At 38.0% G+C, this 22,139-nt stretch overlaps 1 protein-coding gene across 1 annotated transcript in view; it reads left to right on the plus strand.

The window, feature by feature from the left end:
• The first annotated feature begins 11,166 nt into the window (after positions 1–11,166).
• Positions 11,167–22,139, plus strand: part of LOC143962187 (uncharacterized) — a 392,669-nt gene continuing 381,696 nt past the window's right edge. Inside the window, exon 1 of the mRNA XM_077471519.1 lies at positions 11,167–13,643. Within this exon, the coding sequence (XP_077327645.1) occupies positions 11,283–13,643 (2,361 nt within the window). The 5' untranslated portion in view covers positions 11,167–11,282. The remainder of the gene's footprint in view (positions 13,644–22,139) is intronic.

The raw sequence follows: 22,139 nt of genomic DNA on the forward strand, positions 1-22,139 counted from the left end.
CGGGGTCACATCATTACACACCCTAGACAAAACGCTCTAAATGTCTCTCTCTCAGCGGTTAAACGGGGAGGGAAACTTGCCTACACTACACGAGAGGTCATTGTTATACACATCATGTGTTTACAGCGTGATAAAATGATACCATTAACAGCTTGTACTAATAAGACGATACTTTGCTCCTTCTCACTTCCCCCTCTTCTTCTTCCCGACAGTGAATCCCTGTCCTTTATGCATTTATAATTCTCACATCTGCTCCCTGGATGCCGGATCCAAACACCACATATTTAAAACTTTATATAGTGGAAAATCATTTGTTAATTGATAGTCCCCCACTGGACCTCGATCCCGCACAAGGAGCGAACCCTTGTTTCGCTTCTTGACCCCACCGGCATATACATATAGGTTGGGTTAGCCGGTCTAATCTGTCCTCCGGTTTCAATACCCCTTACCTTTTTTAGGTATTACCTATACCCCCCTCAATCCCCTTCCCACCTCCATCCCCCCCCCCCCCCCTATATTTTATTTTTATTTTATTTATTTTTTTATTTTTTTTCTTTCATATAACTTTATCTAACACTTACGGCAGTTTGTCGAAATGCCGTCTCAGGGCCCAAAATCCACAAATCTTTCACTTAAACTTTTCTTGATTAATGCTAAAGGTCTCAACATTCCAACCAAACGTTCCAAATTTCTCTCTGATTTTCATAAACACAGGGCAAACATAGTCTGTATTCAGGAGACCCACTTCAAATCCAACAATGTTCCAAGTTTCTCTGATAAACGTTTTCCTACAGTATTCCACTCCACAAATCCGGAGGGAAAAACGAAAGGGGTTTCTATCCTTATTTCTAAAAATACCCCCCTACAGATACAGGATACATTGGTTGACCCGGAGGGGAGATACGTATTCCTGAAGGGCAGATTAGCCTCCTACCCAATCACGATAGCCAACATTTACGCTCCCAACTCGAAACAGGTACCCTTCTTTCGTAAAGTCAAAGACCTACTAACGAACTTCGCTTCAGGTGTTCTAATTTTAGGAGGGGACTTCAACGTCCCCCTTAACCCCATTGCTGACACATCAAACGGCTCCTCGAGCCTTCCTTACAGAGCCTTGAAACAAATTAAATTACAACTGCACTCACTGACTTTGCACGATGCGTGGAGAACTCTCAACCCTCAATCCAAAGATTTCACCTATTTCTCACCAATCCACCAAAAATATTCTAGGATAGATTACTTTTATATTACACAAGCAGATTTGCCACTCCTGAAAAATGCATCTATAGAACCTATGACCTTATCTGACCATCACCCAATTTCATTAACCCTGACTTTCCCGGAAAAAATTATTACAACTAAAACCTGGAGACTGAATACCACAATACTAAAGGACCCCATTGATATTCTCCATTTTAGAAACATACTCAACGACTATTTTGCTCGTAATGATAATACAGACACTTCTAGCATCATTCAATGGGAAGCACATAAAAGCGTCATTAGAGGCGAATTCATTAAAAAATTGACATTAATCAAAAGGGAAAAACAAGCTAGAATTAAAACTCTAATAGAACATATACACAAACTTGAACTCCAACATAAAAAAAATGTGGCTGCCTCCACGTTTGAGGAATTGACAAAAGCAAGAGATCTACTCACTGAGGAACTGAACCTTAAAACCAAAAGACAATATATACTGAGACATAAAATATATTACGAGCAAGGTAACAAAAGTGGAAAACTTCTAGCTAGAGCGGTTCAAAGCAAGAAAGCCGCCTCTACTATTCATCAAATAAAAGACAATCGAGGCGTGTCATATTCCTCGAACGAGGAGATAGCCACCCAGTTTGAAGTGTATTATCAATCATTATACAATATTCCTCCTAACCCCCAATATCCCTCTGATTCAGAGGCCAGAGCAAAACTCATTCATGACTATCTTGAGAACCACAGCCCCCCGAAAATAGCAAAAAATATAGCCCAGGAACTCGAATCCCCCATCAATGGAGAAGAATTTGACAGGGCCTTAAAGGATATGAAAATAGGCAAAGCCCCAGGTCCAGATGGCCTCCCCCTACAATATTACAAAACCTTTCTTGACATTCTAAAACACAAATTTTTGAAAACCTTCCAGTCACTACATTCCGAACAAAACCCACCAAAACAAGTCCTGGAAGCACACATAACTGTTATTCCTAAAGAAGGAAAAGACCCAACCCTTGTCACAAACTTTCGCCCAATTTCCTTAATAAACGTGGATATTAAAATATATTCTAAAATCCTGGCCAACAGATTATTACCCTTACTTCCATCTCTAATCTCTTTAGACCAAGTGGGGTTCATCCCCGGCAGAGAGGGTCGCGACAATACAATTAAAGCTCTAAACATAAATAATTGGCTAATTTCCAAAAAAAAACAGGGTTTCTTCCTTTCTCTTGACGCGGAGAAGGCATTCGACAGAGTGGCCTGGGACTACATCGACGCAGTACTTAAAAATATTGGCATAATGTCTCGGATGAGAGCCTACATTGCCGCATTGTATTCAAATCCAACTGCACGAGTCCGTGCAAATGGCCACCTGTCGAATGCCTTCAACTTAAGAAACGGCACGAGACAGGGATGCCCCTTGTCCCCGCTGCTTTTTGTTCTTACTTTGGAACCACTCCTGAACAAATTTAGATCCAATCCAGATATAAAAGGCATTGAAATACAAGATCACTCTTATAAAGTTGCTGCTTTCGCAGACGATATGCTACTATTTCTATCACAGCCACATGTATCATTGCCCAACATAATACGAGAACTTGAATCTTTCCAATTAATTTCCAACTTAAAAATTAACCATTCCAAATCTGTTGCGCTTAATATCTCGTTGCCCCCTAAAGAGGTTGATCTATGTAAGAAAAACTTCCCATTTACGTGGTCCACACAACACATTACCTACCTAGGGATAGAGATACCCTCAAATCTAAAAGACCTCTTCAAACTTAATTTCACACCCTTGTTAAAAGAAGCACAAGAAGACCTTAAGAGATGGAACTCTCTCAACATTTCATGGTTTGGCAGGGCCTCACTGATAAAGATGACTATCCTGCCTAGATTCCTTTATGCTATGCAAACGATCCCGATCAGAATACCTTCTTCTTTTTTTGCCTCCTTCCGCAGGGCGTGCTCCACCTTTATTTGGATAAGCAAACCTCCTAGAATCAAATTTGCTAGACTAACCCTTCCTAAAAATAAAGGCGGAATAGCCCTTCCGGACTTAAAAAAATATCACCAGGCTGCTATACTAACACGTATAGTTGATTGGAACATACACCAGTCAATCAAGGACTGGGTGTCACTAGAACAAGCCCAATTTACCTACCCCATCAATCACCTTCCATGGATAAATCCCAAGTTCCACCCAAAAGAGATCAAGTCTCACCCCCTAATTGGCCCCACACTAGCAATATTTTGTGACACATTTAGGAAAAGGGACCCCACCCCCTGGATCAGCCCCCTAACGCCCCTCAGAAAAAACCCGGATTTCCCTCCAGGAAATCAACAAAAATCTTTCCTAATTAATTGGCCTCACAAAGCAGTGTTAACTAAACATTTTTTCAGGAGTGGGAAATTTTTATCCTTTGAAGAAATAAATAAGGACAATGACCCTGGTCTAATATCACACTTTACTTATATCCAAATCAAACATTACCTTTCCACAGCGGACATGGCAAATCTAAGGTCCAAAACCCACACGACCCTAGAAATCTTATGCTCAGAAACGAGCCCACAAAGACATACTATTTCAACTCTATACAATTCTCTATTCGAGGAGGGCTTGGGGTTCTCCAACGCATCCTGTCTAGCATGGGAAAATGATCTCAATATATCGCTTTCCAAAGAAAATTGGGAAACCATTTTCACATACGCCCATAAAGGCTCACTTAACGTCGCTACTCAGGAATGCGGGTTTAAGATTTTAACAAGATGGTACAGAACACCTGACATCCTACACAAATTTTACCCCCAGATCTCCAACAGATGCTGGCGATGTAATGGTGAGGAGGGCTCGTTAATACATATCTGGTGGTCATGTCCGAATATTCAACCTTTCTGGAAAATGGTCCATGAAACCATCTCATCCATCACCCCAGAGAAGTTGAACCTTGACCCAGCCCACTTTCTATTACATCACAACAAAATCCCTAAAAAAAAATACTTGAAATCTCTGACCATGATCATGGTAAACGCCGCAAGACTTTGCATCCCCCGCCACTGGCGATCCACCTCACTTCCAACGAAAATAGAATGGTTTAGAAAAATTAACTCTATTGAAACCATTGAGGAACTAATAAGCATCTCACAGGAAAGAATGTCAAACTTTACCTCAACCTGGCTCAAATGGATAGAATACAAAGATACTCAGGAATACAAATCTTCCAATGTGTAACAGTTATTGTTGAATTTTTGTCAGATATTTCTTATATTGATCCTCAGATATTTAAAGAGCTCAGGCCCGCTATGTGAATACTTCATTGTCCACTCTTCCCAATTTTTTTCTTCCCCCCCTTCTTTTTTTTTTTTTTTTTTTCTTCTGTCCCTTTCCTTCCCTATCCCACTTCCTCCCCCTCTATTAATGGCAGCAAATTGAACTTAGCCTTATATGTGCTTAGATACTTTAAATGTCCGTTTTTTGGATAATTCAGTGTTCATACTTGATATGAAGAAGCTACATGTGGTATCTATTTATAATCTATCACTTGTTGTAACATTCGCTATGTTCCTTCTTTAACATGTAAAAATATGTTCAAATGAAAACGATTTTACACAATACATTGTTGTTTATAATGCTCTGTTCTCTTTCAATAAAAACTTTTGTGAAATAAAAAAAAAAAAAAGTTGATCCAGGGAATATCAGATTGCCATTCATTTATTTCATTATGCCCATATTATCTTCTTTCAAGAATTATAGACCTAAACAAGGGCCTAGACCACGGGCACCCATGTATAGGCCCATGTAGGGGCATGTATGTCATGTATTTATTTAGTCCTTAAAACGTAATTTAGATTTTTAAAAGGATGTATCTTCACCATTTTTCACTCTTATCAGATGTTTTAGCCCCTGTGCAGACATACTAGTTGATACTCTCCTCTGTAAAACAGATACAACTGATTGAAATAGAATTGTGAAGACTTGAATCATCTTACCAACAGGAGATACATTTATATAGATTTTTTATTGCCAGAGCTTAGACATAGCATTGTGTTTTACTTTTTGTATCTAATGAAAATCAGTTGTTACTGCACTTTAATGCACGGAATCAAATGGTAATTGTCTTACATTATTCTGTTAACATTTGGATGCAGACAGTAAAATAATAGCACATGTCAGCTAGAGATGGAAGAAGATATGGAAAATAAAACAGTTTTTAAATTGAAAAATATAAAATAAACATTCCTAACCTGACTAAAAATCATAAATTGAAAATGTTTACTTGACAAACTACATTTAAAAAGGAAATGAAAAACAATATATTTATTTTTATAATTAAGTATACCGTACGTAAATATTTTAGTGGCACTAACAATTATTTTTGTGAATCTTTTGGCCTTTGTTATTATATCACAATTCAAAAGATAAAGGTGTTTACCTAAATAGTGTAAAAATAGTCATCAAACATAAAAAAATATATATGTTTTAGTCTTTAAAAATGTTTTACTCAGGAAAATATGTGCAATAATAAAGTTAGGTTTTTTATTTATTCAACAAAAACCTACATTATCAAGGCAGATCCAGTTTTTGTCTCTTCAAATGTTTTTGGATGTGGTCTTGTGTCAGATGCATTATATCCTCCCAGAGGAATCCAATCTCAGTAGATTTTCAGAATGTTGCATGTTGTCTCTAAAGATGAGAAATATTACCAGGTGAATCTGCAGAATGGAATTCGGTTTGTTAATAAGACAATAGACAGGGAGCAATTGATCGAGATCTTGGAACAGCTCAGTGCTAGTGATTATTTTGCACTAGAGTTCCAAAATTCATGAATAAGATCAGATCATTAGAACTGCATTTTGAACAGGCACAAATGTATGAAATACAGCCAGATGCTGTTGATAAAAGATATATGCAATTGGTTTAACTTTGTAAGGCTCTGGTAAGGCTCTGGCGACTGTTGTAGATGTCAATGATAATCTCCTCTGAGATGGCAGTAACTTCATGTGCTGTGCCTGTTCCTGTGGACTCTCCACAAGAAACAACTTGTTGCCACCATGAGTGTTCATAATCAAGTTTTAAATTTAAATGGAAGAGGTAGCTATAACATTGATTCTGTACCCTTAAAAATACATCCAGCATTCAAAGAAGATTTTTCCTTTTATTGTTATGAGAAGTTGGATCAAGAAATAAAATCTCAGTTTGAAGTTGTGATAATAGGAAGAGATGATGGAACATCACCACTGTCAGTTTCAAAACTCTTAAAAATGGCATTAGTGATGTTAATTACAATGCCCCAATCTCATGTATAAACAGCATTAGCATCTGACCTAGATATTGGGTAGATTTCCTTCATCACATATTGTATTAGTGACAGCACTGTTGATTGTTGATGAGCTCTCCATATCTTCATACATCTCAATGTCCATAGAATGGAAAGTGTTTTCTTTTCACCATTAACAAGTTATTTATTACCAGTGTCATATAAAAGCAACTGATGTTAGTTTATCTCTACTTAGCTCAAATCTTTCACTGAATAAGTTCACAAAAGATATAAATGACAATTCCCTTGCTTTCATGCCACTTTTTCCTGCCTTGACAATAAAAAGCCAAGGAAAATTCAGCCTGGACTCTTAGGGGTTGATTTACTAAAATTGGAGAGTGCAGTGCTGCATAGAAACCAGCTTACAGTTTTTTTTTGTCAAAGCTTAATTAAACAAGCTTGAAGTTAGAAATTGATTGGCTACCATGCACAGCTGCAACATATTTTGCACTCTCCAAATTTAGTAACTCAACCTCTTAGTTACTAAGCCAAGCACAATATATTCATTCAAGATACAATGCTCTGTTGTCTTATTATTTTAAGAATCTCTCAGGAAAAAATAATTTTGTTCTCAGGAGAGATTAGATTAAAGAATATAGACTTGTGGTGGTGGTTCAATACCATGAAGAACCAGTTATGACAGCAGTAACCAAAATTGTCACCTCCTTGGTGGAATCCGAAAAGGAAATTATGTATGACATTTGAAAACTGATAGATAATTACAAGATCTGCTCAAACATTGTGGGTAGTTGGGTAAATTCTCAACAAACTTGGCACACTATGTTTAATGAGGATAAAAAGAAGAAAACATATTCCTGACTTATGCCACCTACACACGACCGGACTTTCTGTCAGAATAAACTCTGACGGTCTTCCTGACGGAGTTCTGATGGTGTTTCGACTGAACTGACTTGCCTACACACAATCACACCAAAGTCTGTTCATTTTGAACGCGATGACGTACGACGGGACTAGAAAAGAAAGTTCAATAGCCAGTAGTCAATAGCTGCCCTTGCGTCGTATTTGGTCTGTCGGAATAGCATACAGATGAACGATTTTCGCAATAGGAATTGATTCTGTTGGAAAGATTTAAAACATGTTCTATTTCTAGGTCCGTCAGAATTTTTGAAAAAAAAAAGTCAGATGAAGCCCACACATGATCAGAATATCCAATGAAATAATTCCGTCTGACCTTTTCTGCTGGAAAGTTCGATCATGGCATTAGAGTGGCAACTGTGGATCTATCCATAATTATAGTGAAGTACATGACATTACCACTCTAGGACAGGGAATATGTTTTTCAAAGGATTACAAGGTGAAAATAACATTTAAAAAAATGCCTGAAAAAAAGAAAAAGTACAGGAAAAGCTGCAATATATTATAGTTTTCTGGGGGTTTAAATACACTATAAGTGAATATCTAATATTTTTTCACTGGCTAAAATCTGCCATGTCAATTTTTTGCCAATGCATTGAACTTAGTGTTGCTCAGAAGTGTAAGGCCCCCACTGTGGTGACGTTTCAGTATTACAAATTATATATTTTAGATTTTGTATTCTACCCTAAAATATGCTATATCACTTTTTTTTAGGACAGTGTGAGTTTCATTTGGTAACACATTTGGATACATATACTTTATTTCCTTAGTATCTATTAAGAATAAATAGTAAAAAAATTGACAAAACTAAATTTTTATGTAGTTTTGCCAGTTTTGCAATGTTAACATAATTTGCTTTAAAATATAATCATAAAAGTTTGCTAAGGAAAATTATATCAGATTAGTGTGAAATGTAGCAGAATAGTAAACCTCAAAGTAAACATATGTGTTTTGTTCCTTTTAGGTGCTACCTTGCTATGTACACAGCCCAAAAAAAACTGTTTGCCTTAACGGTTAGTGTTAGCCCTTGTACACACGGTCGGACATTCCGACAACCAATTCCGTCAGATTTTGTCTGACGGATTTTGTCCGAAACTGTTGCATACACACAGTCGGACAAAGTTGTCAGAAAATCCGATCATACTTAATGTGATGACGTTATTTCGTTAGGACGGGACTAAGTTCAGGCTAGTAGCCAATAGCTTGTAGCCAATAGTAGCCAATAGCTAGGAATTTGATCTGAGCATGCGTGGCACTTTGTCCGATCGGAATTCTGTACACATGATCGGACAAAGTTCGATCGGATCATGTTGTCGGAAAATTTTATAGCCCAGCTGGAAAACTTGGTCCGTCGGATACTCCAACGGAAACAGTCCGATGGAGCCCACACACTGTCGGATTATCCGACAACACGGTCCTCTCGGACATTGTCCATCGGAATGTCCGACCGTGTATCCAAGGGCTAACATTGAGATAACATTAAATATGTCTATAGACAGTTTGAATCTCGGCTGGTTCATCGGAGGCCAGCCAAGGTTCAAACCATGTATGGGCAGGCTGAATGTACACAAGTTGATTGATCAAACAATTTGGGTATAACCAGCCCATCAGATTTTAAACGCGATTATTGCCAGCGACTATTAGCCTCTTGCAGTAATGTTCTCCTGGTGGGGACAGCTACCCCCCACACACAATGGCTCGGTGGCAAGGGATTTCCCCAGTCAGGATTTTTTTTCCTGCAACCTGTAGTTTGCCCGGCTTCAGTTGGGTTGAAGGCACAAATTACCCTGACCACAACTATTTTTACAGGTACTTTTACAGCGAACACAAAAGTCATCCAGATCACCCAATGTCATGGCTAAATTAAACTTAGGTTTCATTTAGATGGGTGCAGAGACCCATTCTGCATGCAGGCTCCCTTCATTTTTGTTCCTGCATCTGCCACCAAGTGAATATGTATATATATATATATATATATATATATATATATATATATATATATATATATATATATATATATATATATATATATATATATATATCTATCTATAGATATATAGATCTATATATATGTAGCGGCATGCTCCTGAAGAGCACGCGCTATGTTTTCAAAATTAAAGCTTTACACAAACCACAGTTTGGTTTGGGCCTATTTGACTAAATTTGGCTTCGGTGTCAGTCTGACTAGACTGTGAGATGGTTAGCCTGGCCACAGGGGGGGCGCTGTCTCTGGTGGGAAGCGTGGAACTATGGTCTGGTTAGGCGCTTGAATTATTCCCTCTCGAAGTCAGGTCAGTGGGAGTGGCCCTCCCACTGTGCCCTCTGGGAGAGGGTATTTAAGACACGGACATTACGTGGTTCTGGGTTCTGGTCCAGTATGCTGTGCTGAGTGTATGGTCCTGGTCCTCCTGACCACCCCCCAGGAAAGCTATGGCCTAGGGTGCAGTTCCACCCGATTTTGATGCCTCTGGGCTGGCTAGCCCAAGGCAGAGGAACTAAGGAAGGATTCTGAGGTGGATGCGTGCTGTCTCCGGTGTGGGAGAAACCCAGTGTACTTCGAGCATTCCAGGGAGGACTCTTTAGAAGAATGCCATGCGTGAGGTTGTTTTTTCTTAACAAGAGCCCGGAAGGGCTGAATTAACTGAGAGAATCCGGTCTTGGGGATATCATCAAGTGGGCTGAAAGATCCAGGTATCCTACAAGTGTTCTACAGCTTAGTTTCTTTAAGTGTTTTGCAACAACTACAGTGATAAAGACTTTGTTCTTGAGTAAGCACCTTGTTGGCTGCTAGGCCTTGTGAGAGAGGGACTGTCCAACCTGAGTGCTCATCCAGCTGTGAATGGCTATTCTCCAGATGCAGTCAAAGTAAGCAAGTTCCTTAACGTTTATAGACTTTGACATTGAGAGTACCTGAACTTTCCTTTCCAGCCCTCTGATCCCAAGTTAAAAAGACTGTTCAATGGTTGACATTTGCAAATAAAAATCCATTCAATTGGATCTATTGTCAGTTTCAAGTTACTGGGCCATCTACCATGGGACATCCCCTAGACGTGTCACGAGGAGAACGAAAGGTATAAAAATAACCAGCAGCTCCTTCGGAGATTAGTGCTACATTAGTGCTACATATATATATACATATATACATACTGTACATCCACACACACACACAGTTATTGGCTGCAGTATGTGGGCTGTGCAGAGTTATTAGGTGGGCAGTGACATCATTCAAGATGTGATCGTACACACTGTGTTTACCTTTGCTTTTACCAACTGCTCTTTTGGAGCACTCTCTGAAAACATCACAAGTCCAGGGTCTGATTGTTTCAGCTGTTGGACATAATGCTGGAGGCTGACTGGACACTAAAGGAGCCACTGTTGACCAATCTTTTTCCGAATAGTGCAATACATGTGCAGAATGCTAGCCATTGCACATTATCTATATAAAAAAAAATATTTATATAAACAAGAGATACATTAAATGATTTAAAAGAAAAAAAAATAATATTCAACAAACAGTCTTGGCATTTCCAAAAAAATATTACTTAAGAATGTATATGCACCATTAGAAACAATATTTTATATTGTATTCTAAACATGTCACATATTTTTAAAAGGCAAGCATGACCATGAATTAGAAAAAAAAATGTACAATCTAATTGATCACACAGGATGCAGCTTGAATATTAGGCACTAGATGTCGCTCTGCAACAACTTTTAGCAGGAAGCTGAGGACTGAATATGCTTTTCTGTTTCTGATGCTGTATATCATAGTGCAACATCGGCCATGCTGGATTTTTTATTCTCTGCAGTGGATCTTCAGTAAATGTTAATGCCATCCCTACTGCAAAAAATTACAACCTTTTGCTTCAGTGATTCTAAGATATGTCTAGCACCAATCTGCATTATAAAGGAAAAACCAGCTTGGTTCATTTTTTGATGCTCCAAATGTCTTTGGATGTGGTCCTGTGTCAGCTGCATTATAGCATCCCAGAGGAATCCAAACACGGCACCTTTGTTGGAAGAATTGCACAGGATCTGGGACTGGATTTAGGTGAGATTAATACTAGAATGTTACGTGTTGTCTCTAGAGATGAGAAAGAATATTTCCAGGTGAATCTGCAGAATGGAATTATGTTTGTGAAAGAGACAATAGACAGAGAGCTGTTGTGTCCAGGCATACAGTTGTGTATGATTCCTCTGCAGGTTATAGTGGATAAACCTGTACAGATGTATAGAGTGGCTATAGAGATAGAAGATATAAATGACAATAGACCAGCTTTCCCATCCTCTGTGAGTAACCTTGTCATTTCTGAAGTAATGCCTGCAGGGGCTCGTTTCCATGTTGAGGGAGCAGTGGATTCAGATCTTGGAACAAATGCTGTTACAAATTATGAGCTCAGTGCCAGTGATTATTTTGCACTGGATTTCCAGAAATATATGAATCAGATCAGATCATTAGAACTTGTATTAAAGAAATCTCTAGACAGAGAAAAGCAGTCTGTTCACAATCTCACACTTACAGCTTATGATGGTGGTAAGCCAAGATTGAGTGGTACATCTGAAATTATTATCACAGTGGAGGATTTTAATGATAATGCTCCAACATTTAATCAGCCATTTTATCAAGCTAGTGTGATTGAAAATGCTCCAAAAGGATCAATGGTAATAAAAGTAAATGCCACAGATTTAGACCAAGGGAAAAATGGTGACATTTTATATGCATTTAGTAAATCAGCAAAGGTAAATATCAGCAAAATGTTTACTTTAGACAAGCATACAGGGGAAATACGAGTGAATGGAGAAGTGGATTTTGAACAGGCACAGATGTATGAAATACAAATTGATGCTCTGGATAATGGGGATGTTCAGTTGGTTGGACATTGTAAAGTTCTTGTGACTGTTGTAGATGTCAATGACAATCCCCCTGAGATGACAGTAACTTCACTTGCTGTGTCTGTTCCTGAAGACTCTCCACAAGGAACAACTGTTGCCATCATCAGTATTCATGACCAAGATTCAGGATTAAATGGAAAAGTGAATTGTAACATCACTGATTCTTCACCCTTCAAAATACACCCAGCATTCCAAGGAGATTTTTCATTAATTGTAAATGGGAAGTTTGATCGGGAAAAAAAAAATAAGTATGAAGTTGTAATCATAGCAAGAGATGAAGGCTTGCCACCACTGTCAGTTTCAAAGACTCTTAAAATTGATATAAGTGATGTGAATGACAATGCCCCGTTATTTCAGAAAATGTATGATACAATCTTTATCAAAGAAAACAATCCACCAGGTTCTCATGTATATACTGCATCAGCATCCGATCCAGATATTGGGCAGAATTCCTTCATCACATATTCTATTAGTGATATCACTGTTGATGGGATCCCCATATCTTCCTATGTCTCTATCAATCCAGAAAATGGAAAAGTATTTGCTTTAGTTTCATTTGACCATGAACAAGTGCATTATTTCCAGTGTCACATAAAAGCAACTGATGCTGGTCTACCACCACTTGACTCAAATCTTACCCTGAATATTTTTATTGAGGATATCAATGACAATGCTCCTACATTTATGCCACTTTTTCCTGCTTTGGAAGTAAGAACTCCAAAAACAATTCAGCCTGGACACTTAGTTACTAAAATGAGAGCAATGGATATTGATTCAGGATACAATGCTCTGTTGTCTTATTATTTTAAGGATCTCTCAGGGAAAGCGCCGTTTGTTATAGCTCAGCAAACAGGAGAAATTAGATTAAAGCGGGCATTTGCAGATTCAGATAATGAAGAATATAGACTAATAGTGGTGGCACGAGACCATGGAGAGCCAGTCATGACAACGGTAACAGAAATTGTCATCTCCTTGGTGGAATCTGGAGAGGAAATTATTTATGTTAATCAGGAATCCAAAGGAATAACTGAAGAGTTTACAGAAGCAAATATCTACTTAGTTGTTGCCATCTGTGTAATATCAAGCGTATTTCTCATTACGCTAATTGCCTTTACAGTTTTAAGATGGCAAAAATGCAGAGATGAAGTGAATGACCTGAAAGAAAATTACAAGATCTGTTCAAACACTGGAGGTAGTTGGATGTACTCTCAGCAAACTCAGTACAGAGTATGTTCAAACTCATTACAACGAAAAAGTGACTTAATAGTTTTCACTCCAAATAGCTCTCAAATGCCAAATAATGAAGAACATGCAAACCAACCCGGGGTTCTACTAAATGCATCTTATCAGGTAAGTTTGAATCTAGTTTTACTGTTTAAACAGCAAAATCACGATTTACTCTTTATTTTTGCTAATATGATGCATCAAATACGCAACCACTGAAGTTTACTACAGTAACAACTTCACAAAAATGGAAAATGGAAAGATGAATTCTAGTAGTATCAAAGAAGACAGTGATAGTGAGCTGTAAGTTAGGTAACCAAAGTATTTTTTGAATAGCTATTGCAGAGGCCTTGGTTGAAAAAAAGAAATACATGCTCCAAAAAAAACACGTTTGGATCACCACTGCTCATAGAAGAGCTAGCAGAGCTTAAATGTCTCTAGTCATAAGGCAATAATCTATGTAGAAAATTGCCAAACTCTAAGTTAGTCACAGGTATCCAATAGGTCCCATGGGATTATCCTTGAAGATTTTTTTCCTTCTTTTTAAGGTTTCTTAAGGGTTGAATGTGTTATATGTTTGTTTAATATGGTCAACAAATCTTACATAAGGCAGAATTTACATGTGACAAATCTAACTAACATTTTAAAGTAGACATGCATACATGCTTGTGATTATAAACATGTAATTTATCCTATTTTTAAAGAGGTTGCAATGGGTTTTAGTAAGAAAAAAATCTAAACCTATCAACTGAATTGAATTCACAATTATGTAGTATGACATTCTAGATATAATTCATTTCTGGCATATTAGATCTGTACTATTAATTACATACACCCTGGCTCAATCAACCATTTTTATTAAACAGTGGAATTAATGTATATAACACTTACAGTGGACATTCTGTATCTTCTCTTTTGCCTCGAAAAACTGGCCTCTGATAATACCATCAATGTAATCTCATGATTAGAAGGAGGAATGGGTGGGATATTCCCCTTATATTCTACTAATAGGCTTCTGTGCCTAGGTGCCTAGTTTAATGTGCAAACTACTTGTAATTAAGAATGATATGCAGGTACACCTGATTGTTTTACCACATATTAAACAGTGAGAATAGAAGATAATACTGTATATTGTGTACTTTTATGTCTATTTGTCAGATTTTAATCAAATATAAACAGGATTTTTATAAACGGCATAGCAAATAGAGCCATATATGTCCTTGAAAATTGTTTTGGGTAGGAAAGTTAGTTATAGAATTATTGTTAAGTTAACTAATGTAGTCTGACACTACTATATTTGGTCTGGGTAACCTGGGTTATCTCTGGTTATGAAGAGATTGAGCAATATTTAGTATTGTTTATTTGTAGTTAAAAACTTTTCCTAGGAAGCAGTGAAGGTTGCAGTTAAAAAAATTACTTATTTTTAAGCATTCGACCTGAATATCAGATCATCACATTGGGGCTGCTAACTAGGTTAAGTGTATATAAGAGTATCTAAATATACACAAGCATTTCAAAGGATTTATGAACAAAGGTAGTTAGATCTGCAATATATGTTTATTGATAAGATTGCTCAATGTATACAAATTAAACACTGAACAGCATTTAGAAAACAATGTACAGTTTAACCACTTCCCTACTGACTTATTCTAAATTGATGCTGGCAGGAACCTCTCATCCCTCCGGGCGGGCATCATATGATGTCCGCTTGTTTTCTCACTTCTTGTGCGTGTCCCCAGGGTCCAATTACAGCTGGTCACAAATGTCAACAAACGGCTATAACTCACCAATACCTGGTTCTCCTCCTCAGTGTGTGAGGTGATACTGAGCCCTGATTGCCCCCAAAATAAAGAGTACCTGTCTATAAACCCATGAGAGTATCTGTCTGTAAGCCCATCAGAGTACCTGTCTGTAAGTCCATCAGAATACTCAAGTACCTGTCACCAGCCAATCAGAGTACCCGAGTACATGTCACCAGTCCATCAGAATACAAGATTACCTGTCACCAGCCCATCAGAGTACCTGGATACCCGTCACCAGCCTATCAGAGTACCAGAATACCTGTCGCCAGCCCATCAGAGTACCAGAGTAGCTGTCTGCAGCCCAGTGTACCCAAGTACCTATCTGCAGCCCAGAGTACCCGAGTACCTATCTGCAGCCCAGAGTGCCCAAGTACCTATATGCAGCCCATCAGAGTACCCATGTACCTGTCTCCAGGCCATTAGAGTACCCGAGTACCTGTCTTCAGCCCATCAGAGTATCTGTGTACATGTCTGGAGCCCATTAGAGTACCTATGTACCTATCTGCAGCCTATCAGAGTACCCAAGTATACAGTGTCTCACAAAAGTGAGTACACACCTCACATTTTTGTAAATATTTTGTTATATCTTTTCATGTGATAACACTAAAGAAATGACACTTTGCTATAATGTAAAGGAGTAAGTGTACAGCTTGTATAACAGTGTAAATTTGCTGTCCCTTCAAAATAATAACGCAACCCACAGCCACTAATGTCTAAACCACTGGCAACAAGAGTACACCCCTAAATGAAAATTTCCATATTGGTCCCAAAGTGTCAATATTTTGTGTGGCCACCATTATTTTCCAGCATTGCTTTAACCCTCTTGGCCATGAAGTTCACCAGAGCTTCACAGGTTGCCACTGGAGTCCTCTTCCACTCCTCCATAATGACATCACGGAGCTGGTGGATGTTAGAAACCTTGCGCTCCTCCACCTTCCGTTTGAGGATGCCCCACAGATACTGAATAGGGTTTAGGTCTGGAGACATGTTTGACCATCCCCTTTACCCCCAGCTTCTTTAGCAAGGCAGTGGTTATCTTGGAGGTGTTTGGGGTTGTTATCATGTTGGAATACTGCCCTGCGACCCAGTCTCCGAAGGGAGGGGATCATGCTCTGCTTCAGTATGTCGCAGTACATGTTGGCATTCATGGTTCCCTCAATGAACTGTAGCTCCCCAGTGTCAGCAGTACTCATGCAGCCCCAGACCATGACACTCCCATCACCATGCTTGACTGTAGGCAAGATGCACTTGTCTTTGTACTCCTCACCTGGTTGTCGCCACACACACTTGACACCATCTGAACAAAATACGTTTATCTTGGTCTCTTTAGACCATGGGACATGGTTCCAGTAATCCACTGTGAGGGGCGTACTCGCTTTTGTGAGATACTGTATATCTGCATCCCATCAGAGTACCAGAGTACCTGTCTCCATGCCATCAGAGTACCCGAGTACCTGTCTCCAGGCCATCAGAGTACCTATCTGCAGACCATCAGAGCACCCAAGTGCCTATCTGGATCCCATCAGAGTACCAGAGTACCTGTCTCCAGTCCATCAGAGTGCCCAAGTACCTGTCTCCAGCCCATCAGAGTACCCGAGTACATATCTGCACCCCATCAGAGTACCCAATTACCTGTCTCGTCGGGTCATTTTGTGGGCGTTTCCATTGTCCTGGTTTATGTCCCTATATCCCAAATCTCCTTTCTGAACAGCAGCTAGCACAATGCACCCTAATTGGTCTCTACACCTAGCAAATGTATATTGGGCACAGCCTGATTGGAAGATTCAAATAAAGCTTCTGTTTACAACCCAATTGAGATGTGATAAGGAAAGACAGTGGGAGTAGAAAACTATTTACAGTAACACCAACAAATGCTGAAAAACACTCATTGTTTTAAATATATTTCCATCTAACTAAAAGATATTTCTAATTACAATACTATTTAAACTATCTGTTTCATCACATAAAATCATTATCCAACAGATTAAAAAAGTGCATTTTGTCTTTGCAAAATAGATTTTTGGTTAACTTAGTAAATGGGCTAAAAGTGTATATATGTACAGTGAATATATGTTGATTTTATTGAAAAATGGGATTTGCAAAGGAATGAATCTCTAGTACCAAAATGAGCAGCAATGAAACCATGGTGTGTCTAAAATAAAAAAATAAAAATTCCAGGTGCATATGTAATTACAGTTTAAGATTTTAAAAATCACTAACTTTAAAAAAAAGTCTTGCAAAGTCTTTCTATATGCATGGGTAATTGTTAATTTACATATCTTTATGTGCATGTGTAGACGTTCACTCATAAAGCCATGTACACAATTTAATACCCTGTGGATTGGCATGGAGATTTCTAAGATAATATTCTATTGATATGCTAGATAGCATGGTGCATGCATTTTTTAGATCTGATTTATTTTAGGTAAAATGTTGACATGCCCATGCCTTACCACATTTTATTGGAACAGAAGACACAAAAGAAGCATTGTGTGAATTTTCAACACACACAGAAAATATCAACACACTGTACACATTGAACATCAGCATACAATCAGCTAGGTTCAGTGATCATGATCCCTGTGCACACATACATTTAGGTACTTAAATGGGTTTGTGCTATAAATGTTCAATAGAAACTCATCCCTACCTGTTTATTTAATTTGATTGTCATATATCTGAGTAAGATACCTGAAACTAAACTCTGGATTAAAAAATATATATATATACAGTATTTTATTCAAGTATGTATTCTTAACTCAAAAAACATACCTTCTATTGCTCTCTGCCTCCTTCACACCTTAAATTCCTTTTTTTTTTTGCTGCTGACAACTTCCTGTTAGAGGGCGGCTACATTTGTTCTTTATGGTCCCACTGTAAGTAGGAATGTAGTAATTCTCTCCTGCTTGCTCCTAAGGTGAACTATGGACTATGGCTTATGGACTATATGATTTGTAGTATGCATAGAGCACTACACATGACTGCAACTAACATGTACTGCTCATTTTAAAGGAAGTGAAGAGGGAAAGGAGGAGTAGTTTGTGTAGGACTTACAAGGAGGCAGAAAATCACAGTAAGAAATGATTTCATGCAAAATAGGTTACAGGGCCATTAAGTAATGAATTTGTATGTATGATTTTTGGAGCATAAAGATAAATAAAGTTTAATGTCACTTTAAATACCCAGTCGTGTGAAGATAATTAAACAGGAATTTGTTTTTTAACATGACTGAGTAGTTAAAGTGAATATTTACTTATGTTATTGAGTTAGGATTCTCAGCTCCATAAGTAAATCAGTCTCATTAAGCCCTGTTCAGTGAATTATCTAAAAATAATACGACTACTCATTCTCTATATATTAAAAAAAAATGCATCAGGAGAGTTAACCTGTAGTGAATATTTGGGGAATTTTAATTTGCTGCTTTATTATTATACCCATTTGTAATTTTACCATAGACGGTTTGGTTAACGTCTTTGGTTGTCAATTATCACTTGGTCATAGATGTTAGCATTTTTTAGTTATATAATAACTGGCTTTATTAGTGTCCTCCTGATCAAATTATATAGCAACCCAAAGAATGCTATTAATGCTAATAAGTCACACATATCTTCTAAAACATATATAGGTTCTTAGTGAACCTCAGGGTCTGTAATACATGGAAAATGATATCATATATATATATAGGGCCGTCTTTAAGGCAGGGCAAAAGGGGCATCTGCCCTGGGCCCCATCATTGTTGTGGGGCCCAAAGCAGCTGCCTCATACTTGCCAACTATCCCAGTTCAAATTTCCTTGTCCCTTGAGGTTTTAGTTCTATGCGGTGTCCCAATATCTCAGTGTGAAGTTGTACTAGAGTTGCACAGCTCTGTTTATTGCCGTGTGCAGAGAACTCACCTGCAGACCCTGTGTTTACATGTAAATAACCTGCATTGATATGTAAATAGCCGCTGACCAGGCTGCATTGATATGTAAATAGAGGTAGAATTTATATGTATATCATGCCCCCAAGGTCATATCCACCATTGCTTCTGCTGAATGCTGTCCATGGGGAGGTAAATGGGCATGTTTGAAAGTCGTGCCTACAATATTAGTCATTAAGCCTAACATCAGCCTGTTCTGAAAAGGTAAGCAAATTGGAGGTGGAACCCTTTTTCAAAATAAAATGGTGCCACAGCACCGTGAATTTTGGTACATGTAAATACGCACATCTCAGCAGATGCGTGAGGGTCTCATTAACAATTAATAGCACTGCTGTGTATCTGCTAAAAGGCAGCATGTCTCCGTGGTGTCAGGAAAGTGATTTTGCATGCGTTCCCAACACAGGGGTGGGGATTATGGTAGGGGTGGGGGGGATTATGGTGTGGGCTTGGCCTCTTAATTCCACTGAAGGGAACTCTTAAGGTGTCAGCATACCAAGACATTTTGGACAATTCATGCGCCCAAATTTGTGGAAACAGTTTGAATTTGGGGATGGTGCCTTCTTGTTCCAACATGACTGCGCACCAGCAGCATGGTCCAACAAAAAAGGCATGAACAAATTTGGGGTGGAGGAACTTGAATGGCCTGCACAGAGTCCTGACCTCAACCTGATAGAACACATTTGAGATGAATCAGAGTGGAGACTGTGAGCCAGGCCATCTGGTCCACATCTATGCCTAACCTCACAAACATTCCCATAGACACTATTAAATCTTGTGGATAGCCTTCCCAGAAGAGTTGAAGCTGTTATAGTTGCAAAGGGTGGGCCACTTCAATATCAAACCCTATGGATGTGTAAAGGCAGGTGTCCCAATACTTTTGGCAATATAGTGTATATATACAGTACTTCTAACTTGGAGAAAAGTTACCCATTATCCTTTTTCACCTTCTATTTCATAACCTAAAGTAGTACAGCTTTTAATGATCTTGAGTAAAAGTGTCCCTGGAAAGGAAAGTTATTTAATTGTAATAAACCTTAAAATGATATCAGGGCATGACAAAACAATTATCAATTTCCGTAAAGACAAGATGCATCTATGACACTGATGTTACACAGCATTAGGAGTTTACTTGCAACAGAGGGTAAAATCTGATCTGTTTTGAAAGAGTGGAGACTGTCTCATAGCTTTGCAAAGCAGCAGTGGACTGGGCCTTCCTGGGAACCAGCAAGGTCCACTATGGTATCGTCTTCACTCTTTCCAAACAGATTGATTTGCCAAGATTCATGATTCCATGTCTATCTAGACTCTTATAATGTGGATTCTAGAGTTCTGGCAGGAGCACATTTTTTATCAATTACGGTGAAGGTGCACTTGGTGAATGATCATTCATTTCCATTTGGACATGTTTTTAAAGACTTTATTTCCATATATATTGCATTTATTGTTCATTTTCACATGGAAACACAACACGGACTGTTGTTTGATATTTTACTTGTTTTTCACTATTTTTTGTTCAACTAGCGTGGCAATTCAGATTTTACACATTGTTACACAATTTGTTCTGTTGTGTTATTTCTAGCAACTTTTTTGTCATTTTTTGCATATTTATTTTTATCACCTGCGCACAGTAATTTCTCTACCCATACTTACAACAGAGGTCTTCTTTATGACTGTCTTACTAAATGAAAATGAGTGAAGCTACACAGAGTACAACAAAGGGGCTAGGATAACTCATGCCACTGACTTATTCAGCTATAAAAGTTGACTATTGAGCTCTCTAAACAACACTTTTACAAAAAAAAAGTTAAGATTATCCTGGCAAAGATGTGAAAATTAGTATAGAACTTCAACTGTTGTAGAAAAATGTAATTATGAAATATGTATACGCAGTTTTCTGTATTTATCTGACTAAACACATGAAAAAAATGTTTTAACATTTTATTTCGTAGGCCCGAATATAAAAACAACAAAATGTAAGTTAATATAACATAACATAACAAAACATATAAAATAATAAATAGATCAAATGTGAAGGCTTATCTTCACAAATACAATCTAATTTTCCCTACCATTGGATGACCTCAACACTAGATTATGTGGAAATTAAAGTAACCCTTCACAATGGTTTTCTGCTTTCTGTGAATTCGAATCTCTTATTAAGATCCCAATACACCCTCCGACAATCATTACAATTTCCATACCTGCCATGGATCAGTAATATTAATGAGATAAAATTGACAATCGTTCCCAAAGTCCTGTACAATTTTCATACCCTACCCATTATTATCCATAATTTTATCCATGGTTACCAACAATACAGATCCTCACTTTTATCTGACCTTACAGATGAACGAGGGTACCTTACTCTACTCTTTTTGTGCAAAGAATGCAGGGAGGTCTGGGAATTCTCAATATAGAAAAATTATAAAAATTCACACACATTTAAAAACTCCTTATTACATGTTAACAGAGATCTGCACCTTTATGTCTTTTTGGAGCTACCAAATTGTGATACTATCCCACTTACAGCCTTTTTCTGGCTTCCACGCAAAGCTTGCTCACTTATGTCACAAGGCTTAAAACTATGGGGTTCTGTCTGATATTGAAACAAGTTAATGTTCCCTTTTAAACCTTTACTACCAATCATTTATAATCCAGTATTTCCCCTGGGCATGGATCAGCCAAGATCTTTTGCTTGGTGGACTACTCATGGCTTTACTCATGTACCACATTTCTTAACACCATACTCCTTTCCATCCTGGGGAACCTTGCAAGAACACTACAAATCACCTAACACTGAATATTACTGCTACCTCCATATTCAACATTGGATCTCATCACAGGAAGAACACAGAATTTCCATATACAAAAATCAATCTTTGAACATATCTTTCTGCACT

This window comes from Lithobates pipiens, unplaced genomic scaffold, assembly GCF_037356315.1.
Source record: "Lithobates pipiens isolate NorthernLeopardFrog02 unplaced genomic scaffold, aLitPip1_a1.2 Scaffold_8, whole genome shotgun sequence".
In the NCBI taxonomy this organism is placed as follows: Eukaryota; Metazoa; Chordata; class Amphibia; order Anura; family Ranidae; genus Lithobates; species Lithobates pipiens.